Source organism: Saccostrea echinata, unplaced genomic scaffold (assembly GCF_033153115.1).
Source record: "Saccostrea echinata isolate AGI-Se365-2 ecotype Australia unplaced genomic scaffold, CSIRO_AGI_Sech_v1 ptg000002l, whole genome shotgun sequence".
Classification (NCBI taxonomy): domain Eukaryota; kingdom Metazoa; phylum Mollusca; class Bivalvia; order Ostreida; family Ostreidae; genus Saccostrea; species Saccostrea echinata.
Window position 1 is genome coordinate 29870180 of NW_026889751.1, and position 21802 is coordinate 29891981.

Consider the following 21802-nt stretch of genomic DNA (forward strand, 5'->3'; position numbering starts at 1 on the left):
TATGATTTCCTAAGGCATGTCTTTTGCAGTAGTAATGGTAGTATATAGCTGTGCACTGTTTTGACATAGGCCTTTATGTTATGCACTGTAAATGTGAAATGAATAATTTTAAAAATTGACTAAAGCAATAATTTAAAATCCTTATCAATGTTTCCACTCATACATTCTTTTTTAATAAGAATATTGTTAAATGCTAGGAGACCATCTAGTAATTAAGTTCCAATACATTATGTACTTCTAAAATAGCTAAATAGTCAAACATTCAAATCTTTACTAGTTCAGTGTTATATAAATATTGAATGTAGTTGAGTGTAACATTGAAAATTTTAATCCTAAGAAAACCATTGTCAATCAAGGTGCAGCCGTCAGTTGACCATGGTTTTCGAGGGGTTAAAATTTTTAATGTTGCACTCAACTACATGCAATTTTTAGCTCACCTGAGCTGAAAGCTCAAGTGAGCTTTTCTGATCACATTTTGTCCGTCGTCCGTCTGTCCGTCTGTCTGTCCGTCCGTCTGTAAACTTTTCACATTTTTGACTTCTTCTCCAGAACCACTGGGCCAATTTCAACCAAACTTGCCATGAAGCATCCTTGGGTAAAGGGGATTCAAGTTTGTTCAAATGAGGGGCCACGCCCTCTTTCAAGGGGAGATAATTAGGAATTAGTGAAAAAATAATGGCATCATTTAAAAATCTTCTTCTCAAGAACCACTGGGCCAGGAAAGATGAAACTTATGTGGAAACATCCTCAGGTAGTGTAGATTCAAGTTTGTTCAAATCATGACCCCCGGGGGTAGGGTGGGGCCACAATGGGGGATCAAATTTTTACATAGAAATATATAGGAAAATATCTTTAAAAATCTTCTTCTTAAGAACAGCAAAGCCATGATTGATCATATTTATATGGAAGCATCCTCAGGTAGTGTAGATTCAAATTTGTTCAAATCATGACCCCCGGGGGTAGGGTGGGGCCACAATGGGGGATCAAAGTTTTACATAGGAATATATAGGAAAATATCTTTAAAAATTTTCTTCTTAAGAACAGCAAAGCCATGATTGGTCATATTTATATGGAAGCATCCTCTGGTAGTGTAGATTCAAGTTTGTTCAAATCATGACCCCCGGGGGTAGGGTGGGGCCACAATGGGGGATCAAAGTTTTACATAGGAATATATAGGAAAATATCTTTAAAAATCTTCTTCTTAAGAACAGCAAAGCCATGATTGGTCATATTTATATGGAAGCATCCTCGGGTAGTGTAGATTCAAGTTTGTTCAAATCATGACCCCCGGGGGTAGAATGGGGCCACAATGGGGGATCAAAGTTTTACATAGGAATATATAGGAAAATATCTTTAAATATCTTCTTCTTAAGAACAGCAAAGCCATGATTGGTCATATTTATATGGAAGCATCCTCAGGTAGTGTAGATTCATGTTTGTTCAAATCATGACCCCCGGGGGTAGGGTGGGGCCACAATGGGGGATCAAATTTTTACATAGAAATATATAGGAAAATATCTTTAAAAATCTTCTTCTTAAGAACAGCAAAGCCATGATTGGTCATATTTATATGGAAGCATCCTCAGGTAGTGTAGATTCAAATTTGTTCAAATCATGACCCCCGGGGGTAGGATGGGGCCACAATGGGGGATCAAAGTTTTACATAGGAATATATAGGAAAATATCTTTAAAAATTTTCTTCTTAAGAACAGCAAAGCCATGATTGGTCATATTTATATGGAAGCATCCTCGGGTAGTGTAGATTCAAGTTTGTTCAAATCATGACCCCCGGGGGTAGGGTGGGGCCACAATGGGGGATCAAAGTTTTACATAGAAATATATAGGAAAATATCTTTAAAAATCTTCTTCTTAAGAACAGCAAAGCCATGATTGATCATATTTATATGGAAGCATCCTCAGGTAGTGTAGATTCAAATTTGTTCAAATCATGACCCCCGGGGGTAGGGTGGGGCCACAATGGGGGATCAAAGTTTTACATAGGAATATATAGGAAAATATCTTTAAAAATCTTCTTCTTAAGAACAGCAAAGCCATGATTGGTCATATTTATATGGAAGCATCCTCAGGTAGTGTAGATTCAAATTTGTTCAAATCATGACCCCCAGGGGTAGGGTGGGGCCACAATGGGGGATCAATTTTTACATAGGAATATATAGGAAAATATCTTTAAAAATCTTCTTCTTAAGAACAGCAAAGCCATGATTGGTCATATTTATATGGAAGCATCCTCAGGTAGTGTAGATTCAAGTTTGTTCAAATCATGACCCCCGGGGGTAGGGTGGGGCCACAATGGGGGATCAAAGTTTTACATAGAAATATATAGGAAAATATCTTTAAAAATCTTCTTCTTAAGAACAGCAAAGCCATGATTGGTCATATTTATATGGAAGCATCCTCAGGTAGTGTAGATTCAAATTTGTTCAAATCATGACCCCCGGGGGTAGGGTGGGGCCACAATGGGGGATCAAAGTTTTACATAGGAATATATAGGAAAATATCTTTAAAAATCTTCTTAAGAACAGCAAAGCCATGATTGGTCATATTTATATGGTAGCATCCTCAGGTAGTGTAGATTCATGTCTGTTCAAATCATGACACCCAGGGGTAGGGTGGGGCCAAAATGGGGGATCAAAGTTTTACATAGAAATATATAGGAAAATATCTTTAAAAATATTCCTCTTAAGAACAGTCAAGCCCTAATTGGTCATATTTATATGGAAGCATCCTCAGGTAGTGTAGATTCAAGTTTGTTCAAATCATGACCCTCGGGGGTAGGGTAGGGCCACAATGGGGGATCAAAGTTTTACAAATGAATATATGGGAAAAAAAATCTGCTGCTCAAGAACAGCAAAGCCATTTGTTATATTGATATGTAAGCATCATTAGGTAGTTTAAAATTCAACCCCCACACCCCATAAACTTTTCAATGCTGAACTGATTTTTGCTTTTTTCCTAGCCAATGTGCTCAGGTGAGCGATGTGGCCCATGGGCCTCTTGTTATTATGTACAATTGTTGACTTCTGATGAGGTCTACTCATGACTTATGACCTGGTCAGGTATTGGTTGACAGAGGACGAAGGCCGAGGTTAACCCACTCCTGATCAGGTCCATATAATCACGAGTAGACTGAATTCAAAAGTCAATAACCGTTTTATTAAATGATCTGGAATTTTACAACATTTTTGACACTTTAGTTTTTGTCTCCGACAAATATAAACACTCATTTTATATTAATGCATAGTGTAACAACACATTATAATTGTAATTTAACAGCTTAACAAATGTTTAAAAGTGGAAAACAATATTATTAAACAATAAATACTCAACTATTTACTAAGAAAGGAGTTTAGTGTCTTGGCATCTGCCATGTTTACATTGACAATGACACATGCTTTAAAATGTGCAATTTGATTGGTCAAAAAAATGTTAGCATATCCATGGCTGGTCAAGAGGGAAAACCCGAATAAACCTCCTGGAACTTCATTTTGAGGTAACTCACTCTGAGGTACACCTTAGGAAAAGGCGTCTAGACCAATCAGAGACCATCAAAATTCCTGAACATTTAATAATACTGAATGGTTTATTCAAATGCATATAACAGTGAACCTTGCCCAGAGAAATTATGTGCATTCAATACTTCTTAAAATATCATCTTGTTGTCAAGCAATGTCGACTGTTGCTATGCTGGAGGGCATGGCTTCATCATTCAGTAGGTAATAGTTTTTTGAGGAATGTCTCTCCATGAATCAGATTCAACTAATTCACATGAAAGTATTAATATTTTAAAATATAATTCAGTCCTTTATCTTTTTGAATGTCTTCAATCAATACATTTTTAAAACAATAGGTTATCAGCTACGTAGAGATGAAAGAACAAGTAACATATGATTGTGTTTGTTTTATTGTTTTGATAAAAATTGTTAATATGATATTATGTCATGTAGAGTAATAATAATTCATAACTAAATAAGGTCATGCTTTAATACCAGTTTTATTCTCATAATAAAAGCAAGATAAAAGATAAAATATATTTGATAAAAAGCATCTCTGACTAACACTGATGTGGAAATATGCATTCTATTTAAGAAACATAATTTCAGCTGCCATAACAGTATTATGATGTTCACTAACTTACATCATTACAGTGTTGGATTTCACTGGAGATATTTAATTTTCTTCACTTGTCTGTTTCTCCACTGAGCAACAAACAGATTGTCATTTGTATCTGTACACAGTCCCCAGGGATAATTCAGTCCACAGTCTATGTAACGGAGGAACTGTCCATCCTGGTCTATGATGTGGACACAGTCATTGTTAGAATCAGCTGTAAGGATGTGACTCTGACTGTCTGTGGTGATTCCTAGTGGATAGAATGATTTGATCTTTGGAGCAGGAGTATGTCCAGTGTACCTGAATCTCAGTTTCCCGGCCTGATTGACCACCACTACTGCTTTAGCTCTACTGTCAGACACACAGATATCCAGGTTCCTGTTCTCAGTTATGTATCTGTAATAACAACCAGATGAATAGAGAGGTTTACCTTGATCATCAAACTGAATGGTTTGTTTCTCTGTGGAGCCAGAGTAATGGACAACTTTTGTTTGTTTTTCATCATCACTGTACAAGATAACCAGGAGGTCACCAGAGGAGGTACTACAGACACCCCAAGGTCTCCAGTTCTGTAGTCTGATCACCTCCTCTATCTTCTTATTCTTCACAATGTTCACAGTTCTAACAACGTCATCAGTATAAACTAGATCTCCACTTTTTGTCACTGCTATGTCAGATGGTATGTACCCAGACTTGGTTGTGATTGACTTGAGTACTGATCCTTGATTGATGCTGTAGAGTTTCATGGTGCTGTCATTTCCTCTTGTCCAGATTTCTTCATTACTCAGACAGGCCACATTGTAAAATTCTTCATACCCAGTGTTTATGGTGGTGATAGTCTCTGGTTGATCAAGCAGCTGTTTGACTGGAGAAGAGGATCCAGCTTCTGGTGATTTCTGCATTGTCTTCATGCTGTAGCCATGTTTATCTGAGGTAAGAGAGAGACTTGACAGGTTCCCAAACAGTTTGATGAGTTGTTCCTGCTGATATTGAGTACGAGTAAAATGCGGTAATGTTGCATTAACTTTAGGTGGAAGTTTTCTGAATTCATGTATATTTGTATTGAACTCAAGAAACAGGGAGATGTCATTTAATTCCAGTAGTTTTGTAGACGCTTGGATTTCATTATAAATATTAGCTATTCTCTGATTTATTTCATGTATATGACTCTTCAAAGCTTCATGGTGTTCAGCTTTCATTTTCTCAACTTCTGTTGTAAGTTTCCTGACAAGCTCATCAATTTCTCTGTGCCAATCCTCTCCATGTTTTGTTATGGCTGTTGAGAGATCTCCATATTCCTTTTCTAACTGACTCATTCTGTTTTGTACATCAGAGGCAATGTACTGGTAGGTGGGGTAAATATTTTGTTCTAGCTCATCAATTTCTTTCTCAATTTCCTCTTTTCTAGCTTTGTAAACATTTGTCATTTGAAGAATGTTATGACCTGAATGATTTCCAGAGGCAATGCAGGCACTGCATATTGGAATGGCACATTGTTTACAGTACATTTCACATCGTTCTTTCTTGTGAAATTTACAGACAGGGTAAATCAGGGTGGATTTTCTAAGTTGAAATCTAACAATTTCGTGTTTCTTGGATTCATAAGATATCATGTGTTCTCCCACACAGGCCTTACACAGGTTGACAAGACATGTATCACAGTGCATCTGTACCACAGTGGTCTCACACAGGTCACATCGCATCACGTCCTGGGCACTGGTATGGGGGTCCATTACTATGCTATTCCTGAAATTTACAAATGTATCAACTAAATGTGAACTTTTTTAAAGATTCTGTCGCAATGATGTTGAACTGATAATATGTAAAAATCAAATGAGTAATGAGCACATATGTTTGGTAAAGTCTCATCCAAATATTTATGATAATTTATGGAAAAAATGCTCAAAAAAATACATTTATAATATAATACATGTAGAAATAGACTGAAATACATTTGATAATGAAGAAATGCAGATAAATAAAAGTTTATCTGAAATATACCAAGGCTATCTTTGCCAAACAAAGAGGTGTTCTAAAACTTTTTAAAATTCACCTAAATGATACTTAAATTTGTAAAGATACATGTTTTTTTAAATAAGTGATTTAGTAAAGATTCTAAATTTCTCTGCTCAATTCAAAAAATAAGTTCTGGAGCAGGCCTTTTTAAAACCATAACTTAATATCTGTGATATCACACAGATTTACAGATTAATTACCAGAATCGTCATTTTGTTGACAAGGGAAAAGGGGACTTAGAAATACACCCTTTCCCTTTACAAGGGGTGATCAAAAAGTTGGTGAACTATTTCTATATCTACAAAACCACAATTCAGATCAGAATGAAATTTGGCACACATATAGTCATAGACATATTCTATAAATAGCAGGTGTTCTATAATGTTTTGCTCTGTGTTGGTGACGTCACAATGTGAAAATTACGTCAATATGTAGGTGACTTGTGACAAAAAATGGTTGACTTAGTCGTGCTCGAGCAATGAATGGCTGTAAAGTTTAACATATATCTTGGAAATTCCTTTGCAGTGGAATACGATAATTTGTACAAGGTTTATGAAGACAAAAGACTTACCAGAAGTTCAATCATTAATTGGATTGATTGTTTTAATGAAGGCAATGAGATGGTTAAAAATGATTTTTATTCTGTGGCCAGCGAAAGCAAGCCGGGGAAAAGATATGTCCTTAGTTGAGCAATTTATTATGAAAGATTGCCAAGTTACAATTAGAGAAATTGTTGAATATCTTAACAATAATATCATTATTAAATCCCTAAAATATCGTTTACTTTAGTCTTTAAACATATGAGATATGATAAAAAGAGGTCGTCCATACTTTATCAACATTGGATAAACGATGCTCCCGAGACAGAGGACTCGGGTTTTGATAATCACCATGCTAATTCTGGGAAGGGATGTCCTTATCCACCCATCCTATTGCCAAGATTTGGCCATTTCTGACAGATTATCTGTTCTTGTTATAAAAATAACTTGCATGGTAAGAAATACAAGACTCGGAAAAATCTTTAAGCTTCTGTGAACAGAATGCCACGGAGCATGTCACGATCGTGACTGCCTGGATCACGTGATTCGCGCATGGGCAGAACAATGACAGATGTGCAGTATAATCGGAGAGGACTACTTTAAAAAATAATGAGCAACGAAACCTAGCTCATTTTATTTCTTTTAAGAAAGTAATTCAATTAGTTCGCAACTTTTTGATCACCCCTCCTATAGTAAAGTTTCCTAAGTATTTTGTTCAATTGAGTTTTAAGTTCGTGTATGCATTAAACTACAGTAACTGCAATTAAGTTTATTCACTTATTAGATAATGTGAATGTTTTATACATTCTGTGTCTTTATGTGGGCCACAAGTTCAACATCTGAATATTACTTCATTTTCTGATCACCTCCTTTATAAGGAATACATGTACTTGTTTTGATACTGATTCAGATTGTTATGTTAGGTGACATATACTTTGAGTCTAGTTTGTATTACTTTTGGTTTAGTATACAGTAACTGTATTAAGATATGCATTCTATAATTTGACCTCCATAAATGACCCATTTTACAAGGAGGATCAATTTAAATTTTGGGAATAATCAATTAAGAATGTATTCCTTTTTTCCCTTTGCCAATCCTTAAAAATCATTTTTCCTAACAATTATTAACACAAACCTGCTTTTTAAAAACAGATGTCCCTGTATAAGTTCACAGTCTGGATGCTTATTTATAACTTCCTGGTCTACCTGTTTATTTACCTGATTGTCATGTGACTGTACCTAGTATTTTATCTTTTTATTCAGGATTTTTTAAATCAATTCCAGAATATGGCAATTGTTTAACATATGAATTCAAGAATTATATTTATTTTCTTTTTGTTTTTTAGTCATACAAATAAATTAAATACCAGGGGCAAGAGTTGTCTTCCTTTAGTTTTATATTTGTTGAACCTGGGAAATATGAATACTTTTAATAGCAGTTTTTTTTTTTAGTAATTTGTTTGTAAACAGAACTTTTTTATGGAACTTGCAAAAAATGAAATGGCTACTGAGTCAGAGTAGGAAAAATTGCTAATTTTTCTTCAGATTGTTAAGGATTAATTCAATAATAATTTAATGACATTCAGACAACATTCTCTGAAATAATAATTATGCGTGACTAACTTTTTCTGTAATTCTCTGACAGGACTCCCATGATTGCTGGTGGTTTGTTCAGTATCGAGAAAAAGTGGTTTGAAGAACTTGGAAAGTATGACAAGAACATGGATGTATGGGGTGGAGAAAATCTAGGTATGTATTTTCTAGTTTGGATCGAGCTTTTAACGATGATGGACCTAATTCATTTCTGCAATAGATTTTTTATTCAAATTCTAATATGTGGTAAAGTGACTTTTGTTGAGTTAAAATCAATAAAAAAAAATCATATGGTCAACGATGTAAATTTTTAATGGGGAGGTTTCAAAAGTTGGTGATGGAAATCGATAATTACTATAGAAAGTAATGGGAAGTTGCCAGTCTAGGGTATAAGGGTGATCATTGAAAAAAATTCTGCAATAGAATTTTTATTCATATTAAAGGACAATGTTAACAAGACAATTTACCAGCAAATTATGCAAAAAAAAAAATAAATGGGTCCTCGGCTTAGATTTTTCAGGGGGACATGTCAAACTCAGGTGTAGGGCACATTATATCTTAAACACATTATATGTATTGTTTAATTAATATCATGTAAGATCACACCATAACAAAAAAAAATCCACAAAAATTTCTTGATTAAATACTACATATCATGATAGGTCTGACCATGAGTATATTTTTTTTCTACAGAAATCTCATTCAGAGTTTGGCAGTGTCACGGATCTCTAGAAATCATTCCCTGTAGTCGAGTGGGTCATGTCTTTAGGAAACAGCACCCCTACACATTTCCCGGGGGTAGTGGAAATGTTTTTGCACGGTAACTAGAGAATTTCGTACTGTTTACATTTGTCCAATTCGGATTAATTGAAGTCATGATTTTTGCAAATGTCACAGCGCACTTAAAATGCATTAAGGATGTATTGTGAGTGACAATCCAAGAATTCTGCATAACTTTCAACTCTCGGATTGAGCAGAAATTGTGATTCTGCGGAATTATGCCCCCTTGTAGACAAGTGCCTTTACAGTATTTAATAAGTAAACTAATTACAAAATACAAATCATAGCTTTGCTTTTGTTTTAGTATGAAATTGAGATGAACATAACTATAATTGTTAATATTTTTTGCATGAATTGTTCAATGAAGTTTAACATTTTGGTGACCTCTGACCTTTTGTAGCAACACCAGGAGAGCTGCTGAGGTCTGGATGGACAATTATAAGGAGTTCTATTATGCTGCTGTACCGTCCGCTAAAATGGTCAACTTCGGAGAGTAGGATTGTTTTCTCTGTCATTTAGATTTTTTTGGGGTATTTTACTGAATGTTGACAATATAATTACTTTGAATGCATCCTTATTTAGTGGAAAGTCTATTCCCACATGTCAAGAAGTAATGGATGAATAGATAAAAGAAAATACCTTAAAAAGAGACATTCAAAATATAAACATACAGACAAATGTTTAAAAAAACACATAAGGAAAAAAGTCAAGAGAATGTCTCTCTGAAAATTGCTACATGTGCTCAGGTGACTGTTGTCGGCCATGGGCATCTAGTTCTGGAAAGTTTCATTGCATTTCTTGATGAGTCTTACAAATTAGAGTTGATGTGGGTTATGTTTATGTGTTATATGTTGTAGTATCTCAGAGCGAGTTGAGCTGAGGAAAAAATTGAGTTGCAAACCCTTTAAATGGTTCCTAGAAAATGTTTACCCAGAACTCAAGTAAGTATACCATTGAAATAGCTATTACTAATATTCTCTACATATTAATTTAGAACGATACAAAACAATCACTAATTTATTAGAAGCACAAAACTTATGATAGTAATAAAAAAAACAATATATTTCTCGTTAGAAAGCTGAGGTATAGTTGTTAATGCTGATATTTCAGGGTGCCTGGCCACCAGGATCAGGCCTTTGGCAGCATTCAACAAGACAACAACTGTATGGATACACTGGGTAACTTTGCTGATGGGAACTTGGGGATATTTCCTTGTCACTTTGCTGGTGGAAATCAGGTAAATTAAAAATACCATTAAATGAAATTTTGTCAACCAAGCCCATTTCAGGTCACCTGAGTCACACAGGTAACATATTGCAATCTGTTTTTGTCTGTTGGTTTTGGACGTGCGTCATCCTTGAACATTTGAACATTTTCAGCTTTTTTTTTTGAACAGCTGAACCGTTTTCAAGCAATTTGGCATATAGCATATATGAGTGAAGTGAAACAAAAATTGTGAACTTCATAGTCCCTGTCCCTCTGGGGCCTGAGGGGTGGGGTTAAAACCATCAAAATTAATACAATCTTTAGAGTTCTTCTTTATCCTGGACATCAAACAGCTAAACTGTTGTCATGATGGTAATAAGCATTGAACCCTCAACCAAAATTATGAAATTCATAGTGCAAGGATCTCTGGATTTCTGGAGTTTAGGTGGAGCTTTCATGATTATATAGTGAAAATGCAAAATCTTTAAATAATCTTCTCTTCCCCTTTATATATAGCAGATGAACTAGGTGCATAGTTATGATTAGCAAGGATGCCTCTTCCAAAATTGTAAAATTTGTAGCCCCATGGTCAGGGGTTCTAGTTTGGTGGTGAGCCTTTGTTGATTAAATAGTGAAAATGCATTATCTCTTTGAAAGTTGTCTGCTCTGCTCTTGGGTATTAAGCAAGCAAACAAGTGCAAAGTTATGATGAGCAAGGGGCACCTCTTTCAAAATTTTGAAATTCTGGGTTCTTTGCTCAGGGAATCTTGTTAAAGTGGGGTACTTTTGATTATGTAGTGAAAACGCATTATTAGAAATTCTACTCTGTTGTGCTTAGTTATGATGAGCAAGAGTGCTTCCTCCAAAATTGTGAAGTCTATGGCCCCTAGGTCAGGGGATCTGGTGTTAGGGCAGGAATCTATACAATAGGTGGTGAAAATGCTTGAATTCTTTTATGATGAGCTCGGATGCCTCTTCCAAAATTATGAAATTCATGGCCCCTGGGTCAGGTGTTTTGGTGTAAGGGAGGGACTCTGTTGAATATGTAGTGAATTGCATTATATCTTTGAAATTGGTCTTCTCTGCTCCAGGGTATTAAGCAAACGAACTAAGTACATTCACTGTAAATGTAATGGAAAGGTCAATTGAATAAGTTTATACAATAATTGTTATAATATATAAAATACGTAAGGTATTAATGGTCAGGTTCACTTCTAAGTAATAGATAAATAAAAATGAGAGAAAAATACCTCATCTTTATACATTTAATGATCATCAAAGACCAATACAGTGTTAGAGGTAATGAAATAGGTTCGCTAGTATATATAAATGCTCAAGGGCTATTATTTTGTTTAGTTTACATGATGATAGTGACAAACGGGGCAAGTAGATCTACTTTAAGATTTGTTACAGGAACTAGACTTAATTATTTTGCAGATCCTATTTCTCTTGCTTTTGGGCAACATAGCTCTATCTATTGGCTTATTTTGTTTTATTTTATACCTTTGGATCCTTTACAATGTTGTACTATACTCAGGTGACCGTTAAGGCCCCGTTGGATTCTTGTAAAATAATAATATTACATTTCACAAGCATAAAACAGCCAAGCTTTCTGAAGAAAACCAATTATACATGTATATGCTAAACACATGAATATCTACATCATTTTTTACCAATTTTAGAGCTTTAAATGATTTCTGACTTCAACAACTCTGCCTTTAATATATTTTTGTGTAGGTCAATGAAAATCAGGTAATGTTCAGGCTGCTTTTCTTCAAAGCCTTGATTAATCACACATATTGGATTGTTGTGGCTTTTGATTAACTGCTGCTAGTTTAATTTGTGAACATGCTGAAGAGAATTTTATTGATCTTCTACAATTTACATATGGTGTTGCCATGGTTACTAAAAATGGAAAATTTCTGTGAAATTCTTTCAAAATGCTACTCCTACTACAACTCCGGTTCAATTTCAACAAGACTTGGTACACAAGTATACTATACTAAGATACACCAATTACACACCAGTAGAGCTTCAGTCTCTTTGGAGACTTCTGGGTTTTAGGATAGTATCATTACCATTTCAAATTTTCTAATCAGATGATCAAGACACTTGCTCATCGTGGATGTTACACGTCAACAAGGGATGCTTATTCCTCCAAGGCACCTAATCCCACCTCCAGGGGTCTGTGATTTATGCACTGATTCACAGATCTGTATTGTCTGTAGCTTTTCTTAGATTGATCACTGTTTTTTGCCTTTTTCATTTTAATATACTTTTAAAATTTAAAAAATCCTCCTCTCAAAAACAGCTAATCCACAATTTAACTCTCATTATATTCCTGCAAGACATAGCCAGTTAAAAAGATATTCAGTTTCCCCATGGTTTCAGCTTTGAATAAATCATGTCACCTTTCAGCTGGTAGGATGAGGCCACGAAATGATGTATTTGCATTGATTTTTAGCTCTACTGGTCAAAGACCAGAAGAGCTTATGCAATAGTAAGGTGTCCGTCGTCCGTCCGTCTGTCTGTCTGTCCATCCGTCTGTAAACAATTTTTCAAATCGCTACTCCTCCTACAGTTTTGGTCTGATTTCAATATAACTTGACACATACCGGGTAAGTAGACTACACTAAGATACATAATTCTGTGTATCGGTTTTTAATTTCGATGAACGGTGTTGCCATGGTTACTAAAAATAGAGATTTCTGGGAAATACTTTCAAAATGCTACTCCTCCTACAGTTGTCTGATTTCAATAAAACTTGGCACACAAGTAGACTACATAAAGATACATAATTCTATACATTGGTTTTTGTTTTCGATGAAGGGTGTTGCCATAGTTACTAAAAATAGAAATTTCCCTGAAAAACTTTCAAAACGCTACTCCACCAACAGTTTTGATCTGATTTCACTACAACTTGGCATATAAGTAGACTAGATTAAGATACATAATTCTGTTTATCGGTTTTTAATTTCGATGAATGATTTGCAATGGTTACTAAAAATAGAAATTTCTCTGTAAAACTTTCAAAATGCTACTCTTCTTACAGTGTTTGTCTGATTTCAGTATGACTTAGCACACAAGAAGACTACACTAAGGTACATAATTATGTACATTGTTTTTTTTCCATTTGATGAATGGTGTTGCCATAGTTACTAAAAATAGAAATTTCCTTGAGATACTTTCAAAATGCTACTCCTCCTACAGTTTTGATCTGATTTCAGTATAACTTGGCACACAAGTAGACTACACTAAGATACATAATTCTATTTATTGGTTTTTGATTTCGATGAATGGTGTTGCCATGGTTACTAAAAATAGAAATTTCTCTGTAAAACTTTCAAAAATGCTACTCTTCCTACAGTGTTTTTCTGATTTCAGTATAACTTGGCACACAAGTAGACTACACTAAGATACATAATTGATTTTGTTGAATGATGTTGCCATGGTTACTAAAATCGAAATTTCTGTAAAATTCTTTCAAAAGGCTACTCCTACAGTTTTAGTCCAATTGCAATAAAACTTGCCACAAAAAGAGACTAAACCAAGGATCATTATTCTGTTTATTGCTGCTGCAAAGTTTCAAGTCCAAGTGCTACTTTTATCTTCCTTCGTTATAAGTACAAACCAGTAGAGCGACAGTCTCGTCAGAGACTTCTGGTTTATTATCAAAAGAACAAGTACGATATCCATTGACAATTCATGGTTGTCACTGATCAGATTTTTCATTCTAGACATATTATCAAATATCTTCCCTCTTTGTTCTTTCCGTTAGATTCCCTGTCTGAGCTTGGACCTGCCAGTTTCTCTCCTTGATTTAGTCCAAACCAACTGCTTTCCAAGTCTGTACATGTAGTTGAATTACTATTTACTAGTTATGATGAATTATTATTTTAGACCCAGTTTTAGGTCACATGAATCAACTAGAGATCCTATTGAAATCTGTTTCTATATCTGTCTTGTACAAAGGTGTGAAATATTAGTTATTTACATTTTCTTTTCTGCAATTTCAACCAATGTCATTATATATGTACATGGCTTGTATGGGTGAAGGGGAACAAACATTATAAATTTCATGGTTCCTATCCTTATGAAACTCTACACCTGTAAATATAAACCCTTTTAATTCTTCTTCATGAAATTCAAATTGCATTCAATGATGAGTTTGCTCAAAAAAGTTTAGGTCATTGCAAGGAAAAAGTCCAAAATATCATTGGTATGTACATGTAGCAAGTTTGAAATTAAAAAAAAAATAATGTTGAGAGAAATTGGGGGTAATGGAGTTGTAGCTTCCTCTGAAATGTTTTTAATATCTCTATGGAATTCTCATGATACTTAGATGACACTCAAGTACCTTGAGTCTTATTTCTGGCCTGTCTTTTGTTCATGATATTAACTATAGGTCTATTTATCAGTTCATTTCAGATGTGAAATGAATGTCTGTTGTGTATACTAGAGAATATTTTTATCAGTACTTATATATACAATATGTAAATCTATGGACAATTTGCTATAACCTTTTCTTGTATTGTGCATATTTTGCTTTATAGGCATGAACTACATATATATCTTTGTGTTTTACGTTAAACAAATTGCATTTAACTTAATTTTTCTAAAGAAATAAGTTATGTGATTGATTGATTATTTGTACTTTAATATAAATGACGTATTTTTTCCATAGGAGTTTTCTCTGACAAAGGAGGGCTTTATACGGCACCTTGACCTTTGTGTGACCTTGACTGGCAGTATGCCAGGGACTGTTGTCAAACTGTTCCAATGTCAGGAGGGCAATACTCTGCAGGTAAATTAACTCACCTAATTACTGCATAGAATAGTTGATATAATTAATAATTTTGTCAGTAACAGTATTCTTTGATCAGTTCTATTATGTAACAGTGAAGTTGTTCACAGTAAACTCTACTAACTGTATATTTGATCATTTCTAATAATACATATTCTTGTTTTTGTGAAATTGCATTTAATTCTGAAAAGTAAAAAAATTATCACACATTATGTGTGTTTGAGGCCTAGGTAACTTTTTTTTCATTTTTAAATTGGTACATGTTAGTGCTAATGTAAAGCAAATTTCAAAATGAAATTTCAAACTGTTTAAAAAATTTTTCTGCTTTTGATTCAGAGAAAAGAATGAGCTTCCTTGAATTAGTTGCCTGAATTTTTCAGATCTGGGAGAGAATCAACAGTGATACCATGTTAAAAAATCATAATTATGACCTGTGTATAGATAGTCAGGAGGTCCAGATGAAGGGACTGATTGTGAACGCTTGTCAGCCGGGGTCAACATCACAAAAGTGGAGCTTTGCCATCAGCAAAGGGGGATAACTCTCCCCAACCAAAGGGCATTAACTCCTCAGTTCTATCAACAAAGAGGAATAACTCTAGTCATCCATCTCTTCACTACAACTGACAATCAAAGATTGTGAAAAAGAAAACCATTAATTTATGGTTTTTATTTATTTTACACCTTCATTTGTTATAAAAGATTGGTATGTTTAATTAGAGTGATTAGGTCTTTCTGATTTTGAATTGTTGAAGAAGTTGTTTACATATTTTGATTTTTTTGTGTTCTTAAGATAATTTATGACATTTTAAGATATGTTTAAGGTTGAATGTGGTTTGACTTTAAGTCAGCTCATGTGTGATTAAATTGTGTTTATAATCAATTATCATTCCAGTTTAATTGCTATAGGTTGTAAAGTGTTTGTTTCTTATGCATGCTTACATTTATATTGACAATGCATGACATTATATTGAATGTTTATGTGATACATGTATATCTTTATACAGCATACAGCTTTATCATCATCATACCAATATCTGATCTATTTAGAGATCAAAACCATTAGTATATAAAAGTCATTGAATTCCATTTTTTCTGCAAATGCGTATTGGGTTTAATTAAACATCTGATCTTGTAGAGCTATTTTTAGTATTCATAGACCTTCATTAATTTTTTTGCATGCTTTAAATCATTCTTCCAAGTAAGTAATCACATAATTGATTTGTTGGAATTTTACACAAATTTTGAAACCACAAGTCTTGGAATTCAGAGGTTTTTCTTCAATGCAAATAGTTAATGTATTGATATTCTTTGTCCAATTAAATGTACTTAATAAGTTCTTTGTTTCTGGAACAATTTGTAATTAATCCTAATGACACCATTGATCATATATAATTAAATTGAATCATTTTTAAACGCATCAACACTTTTCAGGCATACAGTATATATTGCAGCAAGCAATTATTCACAAAACATATCTAGATCAACTAAAACAAAATATTGAGACTCTTTTTGGCAATGCGTGAAATGAATTTTCAAATGATTGTGGAATTGTTTTTTGCCAATTTCTACTTGCCAAGGAATATTATATATTTTATAAAATAAAGTCAATGGCAAAGTTTGTAAGTATTTTTTGCATAATCATGCATTTTTATATTGCATGGAGATATGGGGATTGTTGAATCAGAGGGAGTGCTTTAATTACTGTGTGATAGTTTTAATTACACCGCCCCAACACCTACACTAGTGTGCCAAAGTCTACATCAAAATAACTGCTTTGTTTTGAACAGAGGAAATTCAAACCAAAATTGTTATATTTCCTTGAGGAGCTCTCCTGTGCTCCATTACATAATTATGTATTAGTGTCCTGGATTCAGTCCACATCTCTCGACTACCCACCAGTCTTCCACATTTGTTTTCTCACTGAGTCAAGGAGTCAAGTGTCTGCTTTAATCTCTAGTAATTTACATAGTACATCAAAATATCTGGTTCTGTCAATGATTTTATAAAGTATGAAATAGAAAAGAAAAATTAAAGGCTTTTGTTTATATTAATTTCTTTTAAGACGATTTTCCCAGATTTTTTCTTTAGGTATATGGAATTTTAGAAAAAGTTCAATGTAAGTTTGATTCACAAATGCATTCAAGATTTATTTTTAAGTTTTGTTTACAAGGATTACTTAAATACATTAGTTAATGGGTATTTATAATAGGAAAGGCCTTACTTAGTTAATTGAAATGGCTTTACTTTTTCTATATTACTTACAGGTTTCACCAAGGATAAAGAAAGACAGGAGTTGGTTTATTAGTTTCTTCTTGTGTACAAGTTGAAAGTTATCCCATGGTTAAATTTTCGTTTTCCTGAAATGTGCCCAGTTTAATTTCGAAGCTTATTAATTTGATACTTGCAACTGTGTTATTTTAAGTATGCAATGGTGTTACAACCAAACTGCTTCAGTCATTTTATGAGCTTCCATTCATGTAAGTTTGTGTAGTTTATATTTAGTTTTTAAATTTTCATCTTTGTTAGTTGTTATATAATGTGATTTTATGTGATAATTTTCAATTTGCAATTGTTTAGTAATTATACTTTAAAGAGATGTTTTTGAGATTTTTGAATATGTTTCAAAAAAGTGCACAGGTATTTGTAAATAAATTGGTGGATATACCTAGGGCTGGACAATATATCCAAATACTGAATCTGTGTAAGGATGGTATGCGTTTTAGTATCCTAACCATAATCCGGCCTAAAGCTAACATATATCCCAGCCCTAGATATACCTAAAAATTCTCCTTACTTGTCTCTAATTTCATTTTGGTTCATCACTGGATAGTCATGCATGTATTTATTGATTATTATTTGTTTTTTTAAAGAGAATTTTCATTTTTATTGAAAAAAAAAAACATAACATATACATTAGTTTGCGGAAATGAATTTTTCAGAAAAGTGTATTAACATGGCATAGATTTTCTTATTTCATTAATTGTTAATTTATACATCAAATGTTGGGTCATACATATAAAAAAACATGGCTTTATCTGAAATATAAATAATGAATTACTTGTACAATGATCTCTACGATTAAGATACAATCTTATGTAGCAGTTGGTAATGGCTTCCCATTTCTTAGATATGGAAAACAGTTTACTGTTAATAATAAAGCTCGGCTTTCAACCTCTGTGTTTGTTTTCCTTCTAACAAGCTACTAGTAAATGAATGTTATATCCGTGAGACTGGAAAAAGGACTTGCTTCTTCTTCAGATAAAGAAAAAAGTGCAATTAGAAATTTGCTTACTAAATAACAATTATCTTCAAGTTAATTACTCAAATCTGGAATTGGAAAAAAAAAAATCATCTCTAAATGTAAATATAAAGGCAGATTTTTTGGTTCATTATTTTTGAAAATTGTTGACCACATGTCCTCAGCAAACTCATATTTTGTCTTCAAGTATTCAATAGAGATATCTTGTAAAAAATCTTCATCTGTCTTTGTAATATTTTTAAATTAACTAATCGGAGAATATAGATCAAGAATGTCTGTCATTGGCATTTGTTACCGAGACCGGCAGATTACAAGAAATATAAAATATCTAATATATTAGCTCCTTCAAGTATTTCTGCCCTCAGTTAATTTTTACATATTAATTCAATTACAGACATTTTAAAATCATTTGAACGTTGAGCGTTTTCCTTTCTCTTACTTGACTAACGTAGATAACTATTTTTAAAGCAATAAAAGAAACGCAGAATCTACCAAATCCAGCCTGTTAATTTAGAAAGTAGCGTCCTTTGTATTTCTAAGGAAGGTTGAAAACGATGATTATGTTGAACATTTTTATCAAAGGATAATAAAACGGACAAAAAAATCCACAAAAACTTAACAAAAAATAGATGTTTAAAGATAAAATTTGAAAGTAAATGTAAATCATACTTAAGGTTTAGAAAAATATAATCACGATGAAGGTTTCCTAGCAAAATTTTACTATGTAGTAAATTGATGGAAAATCTTCCACGATACGCTTTTTTTCGATCCCTTGTAGTTCGCTGTTCATAACCAGTGAGCATCAATATCCCGTACTGAGATTAGCTCAGCTTTCCGAAAATTTCTTTATGGGATTTTTAGTTCTTGTTCTCTATTGCAGAAAATAAAGTATGCACAACATAATTCATTTGAAATCAATTAAATATCTTAGGTGCTGTTTCATGGGAGGCTCTTGTTTCGTTCTAGTGCATGATTTCAGTGACTAGAAAGTACGTTACATAAGTATTGGCATGAAAATTGAATAACTGTAAGAAATAAGATATTACATGCATAAGTATTTTTGATAAATGCATATAATAATCATATTATACTGTGTAATCAATAGAAAGAGGTATTTGTACACACAGAACATTTGTTTTCTACAACAGTGACTACTATTAATTTAGTTAGATGTTAGTGAACTACCAATCTTTTCATTACATTTACCATTTTAGCCCTGATGGGGAAGAACTGGCAAAAATAAAGAAAGTAAAGATCCTCCGAAATAACAAGCGAGAGGGTCTAATGAGATCCAGAGTTAAGGGGGCAGATGTGGCCTAGGCCCCCATTCTGACCTTCTTAGATAGCCATTGTGAATGTAAGATTGGGTGGTTACAACCCCTGCTGGACAGAATAAAATGGGTAAGTATTACGTAAGAGCCCTACTGGAAAGAAAAAAAAAACATTTAATCAGTAATGATTCTGTTTCGATATTTAACTGAATTCCGCTAATTTGAATCCAAAAATCTTATGAGTGTTTTCGGATATATCCATTTCAGTTTTTGTCCATGTAGAATAGAATAGAATAGGATTTATTACCAAATCGGGGCCCTATGGGCATAAACATATAACGTGTATAATTACAGATAAGATAACAGACAGAATACAACATATAATGAAGAGCAATTCTTCCATTTAGTACATTGGTGGTGTTTTGAGTTTCATATGTAGACATAGGTTGTCTTGATTTAAGATATATCTGTACTCTTAATTGATACAACTTAATGCGCAATCATGTGCATTAATATTAATAATATTATACATATATTACTGAACACATAAAAAATGTCTGATACATCAACAAGAGGCAGCAAGAGTCGGTGCTAAAGGATATACAGAAATCCACTTCTGCCAGCAATAATAATAATTTTAAAAAAAATGTATGTTGAATGGCATGTGTAAATTATATTAAACTGCAATGGACAGTGCTGAAGGATAGTATAATTATTTTAATTAATCCACTTCTGCTCAATGCAGAGTATACAGCAACATACGCATATTAACAACATAACATACTCTAGTATAAGTATTGAATTAAAGTACATGTAAATGAAAGTCAAGATCAACATGTCACTTTGAATTTGTCTAACTACACATGACTTATAAATTCACACAAATTGCACAGCATATCAACATCTTCACAGTTCATTAACCATAAAAATTGGTTACTTTTAGACATACTATTAAAAAGATGAGATCTCAGTGATATTGTTGAGAGTAAATTAATTCTTGATAGACTATGGCATGGACAACCCAAAAGAAAATGTATTTCATCTTCTACCTCTTTTAATTTACAATTGGGGCATATTCTCTCTTCTCTTGGTATACCATTATGTCGACCTTTTTCAATCATCAGATTGTAAGAAGAGATTCGAAATTTTGTTAAAATCTTCCCTTTCTCAAATTTTCTTAAGATTAATAAATAAGGTTCTAGCCGAAAGTTATGTTTGATTGTGCAGTAAGTGTCTAACTTCCCACAAGTACTTAATTGTTCCTTCTTTTGAAACCACTTTTAAAGAAAATATGAATTAAGAATGCATTTACAATGATATTTAAAGGCTGATGTAGATGATTTCAGATGAGGCATTAACTGAGGAAGAAGTTGTTTGAATACATCAATAGAACCAAACCATGATAATTTTTTTTGGTTGAAATTGGATATTGAGGCAGTGTATGCAGCTTTTAATAGAGGATATGTGTCATCCAAATTATCTAACCTATGCCAGTAATTCAAAATATGCTGAACAATGCTGAAACTCATAGGGTGTCTACCTAATTCAGAAAGAACAGCAAATTTTGTACTTTTGTTATTTACGCCTAATAAAAATCTACATAACCTGTAATGTAATTTCTCACAAAGTGATTTAGCATATAATTCATCCAGTGCAACAGGTCCATTTCTAAATCGTGCCGTAGTGGTGTTAAGTGCCCCCCCCCCCCCCCAAATTTCACTACCGTAAAGTAGTATGGGTTTTATTGTATGATCATATACGTGTAAAGCTGTGTTTATTTTAGGATTCAATGATAGGAAATTTTTTTGTAATTTAAAAAATGCCTTTGTAGCTTTTTTGTAAAGTTCATCCTGAGCAAGTGTAAAACTTCCAGATGCAGTAAAATGAATGCCCAAATATTTATAAGAAGCAGTACAATCAAGAGATTCATTGTTTAATGTGAAGTTTTCTTTCAGGTGTCTACCTGCTTTATTAAAAATTAGTACTTTGTTTTTTGAAATATTTACATCAAGGCACCAATCAGTACAAAACTTTCCAAGACAATTAAGTTTCTGTTGAGGACCTTTAGAAGACTTGGACAATAAAACTATATCATCTGCATACATTAGACAGTGAAGTAATTTGTCATTTAACTGAATATTGTCATCTGTAATATTACTTAAGTATTCTGGAAGATTATTGATGAAAATTTTGAATAAATTTG

At 33.3% G+C, this 21802-nt stretch overlaps 3 protein-coding genes across 6 annotated transcripts in view; 1 reads left to right on the forward strand and 2 right to left on the reverse strand.

Annotated features, from left to right (window-relative positions):
- Window positions 1–18240, forward strand: part of LOC133177111 (polypeptide N-acetylgalactosaminyltransferase-like) — a 45816-nt gene extending 27576 nt beyond the window's left edge. For 3 of the 4 annotated variants that reach the window (XM_061312209.1, XM_061312225.1, XM_061312218.1), the window contains 8 exons: window positions 8332–8435; window positions 8973–9099; window positions 9460–9552; window positions 9917–10000; window positions 10170–10296; window positions 12003–12017; window positions 14950–15069; window positions 15450–18240. In XM_061312209.1, the coding sequence (XP_061168193.1) occupies window positions 8332–8435; window positions 8973–9099; window positions 9460–9552; window positions 9917–10000; window positions 10170–10296; window positions 12003–12017; window positions 14950–15069; window positions 15450–15608 (829 nt within the window). In that variant the 3' untranslated portion in view covers window positions 15609–18240. The remainder of the gene's footprint in view (window positions 1–8331; window positions 8436–8972; window positions 9100–9459; window positions 9553–9916; window positions 10001–10169; window positions 10297–12002; window positions 12018–14949; window positions 15070–15449) is intronic. The other variant, XM_061312234.1, reaches the window with a different exon arrangement.
- LOC133177163 (E3 ubiquitin-protein ligase TRIM71-like) overlaps window positions 1–21802 on the reverse strand; it is a 93982-nt gene that overhangs the window by 59570 nt on the left and 12610 nt on the right. The gene's annotated exons all lie outside the window — the stretch shown is intronic.
- Window positions 4050–5885, reverse strand: LOC133177231 (tripartite motif-containing protein 55-like). The gene has a single exon (XM_061312315.1). The coding sequence runs from the start codon at window positions 5862–5864 to the stop codon at window positions 4176–4178; it is 1689 nt and encodes a 562-aa protein (XP_061168299.1). The 5' UTR covers window positions 5865–5885; the 3' UTR covers window positions 4050–4175.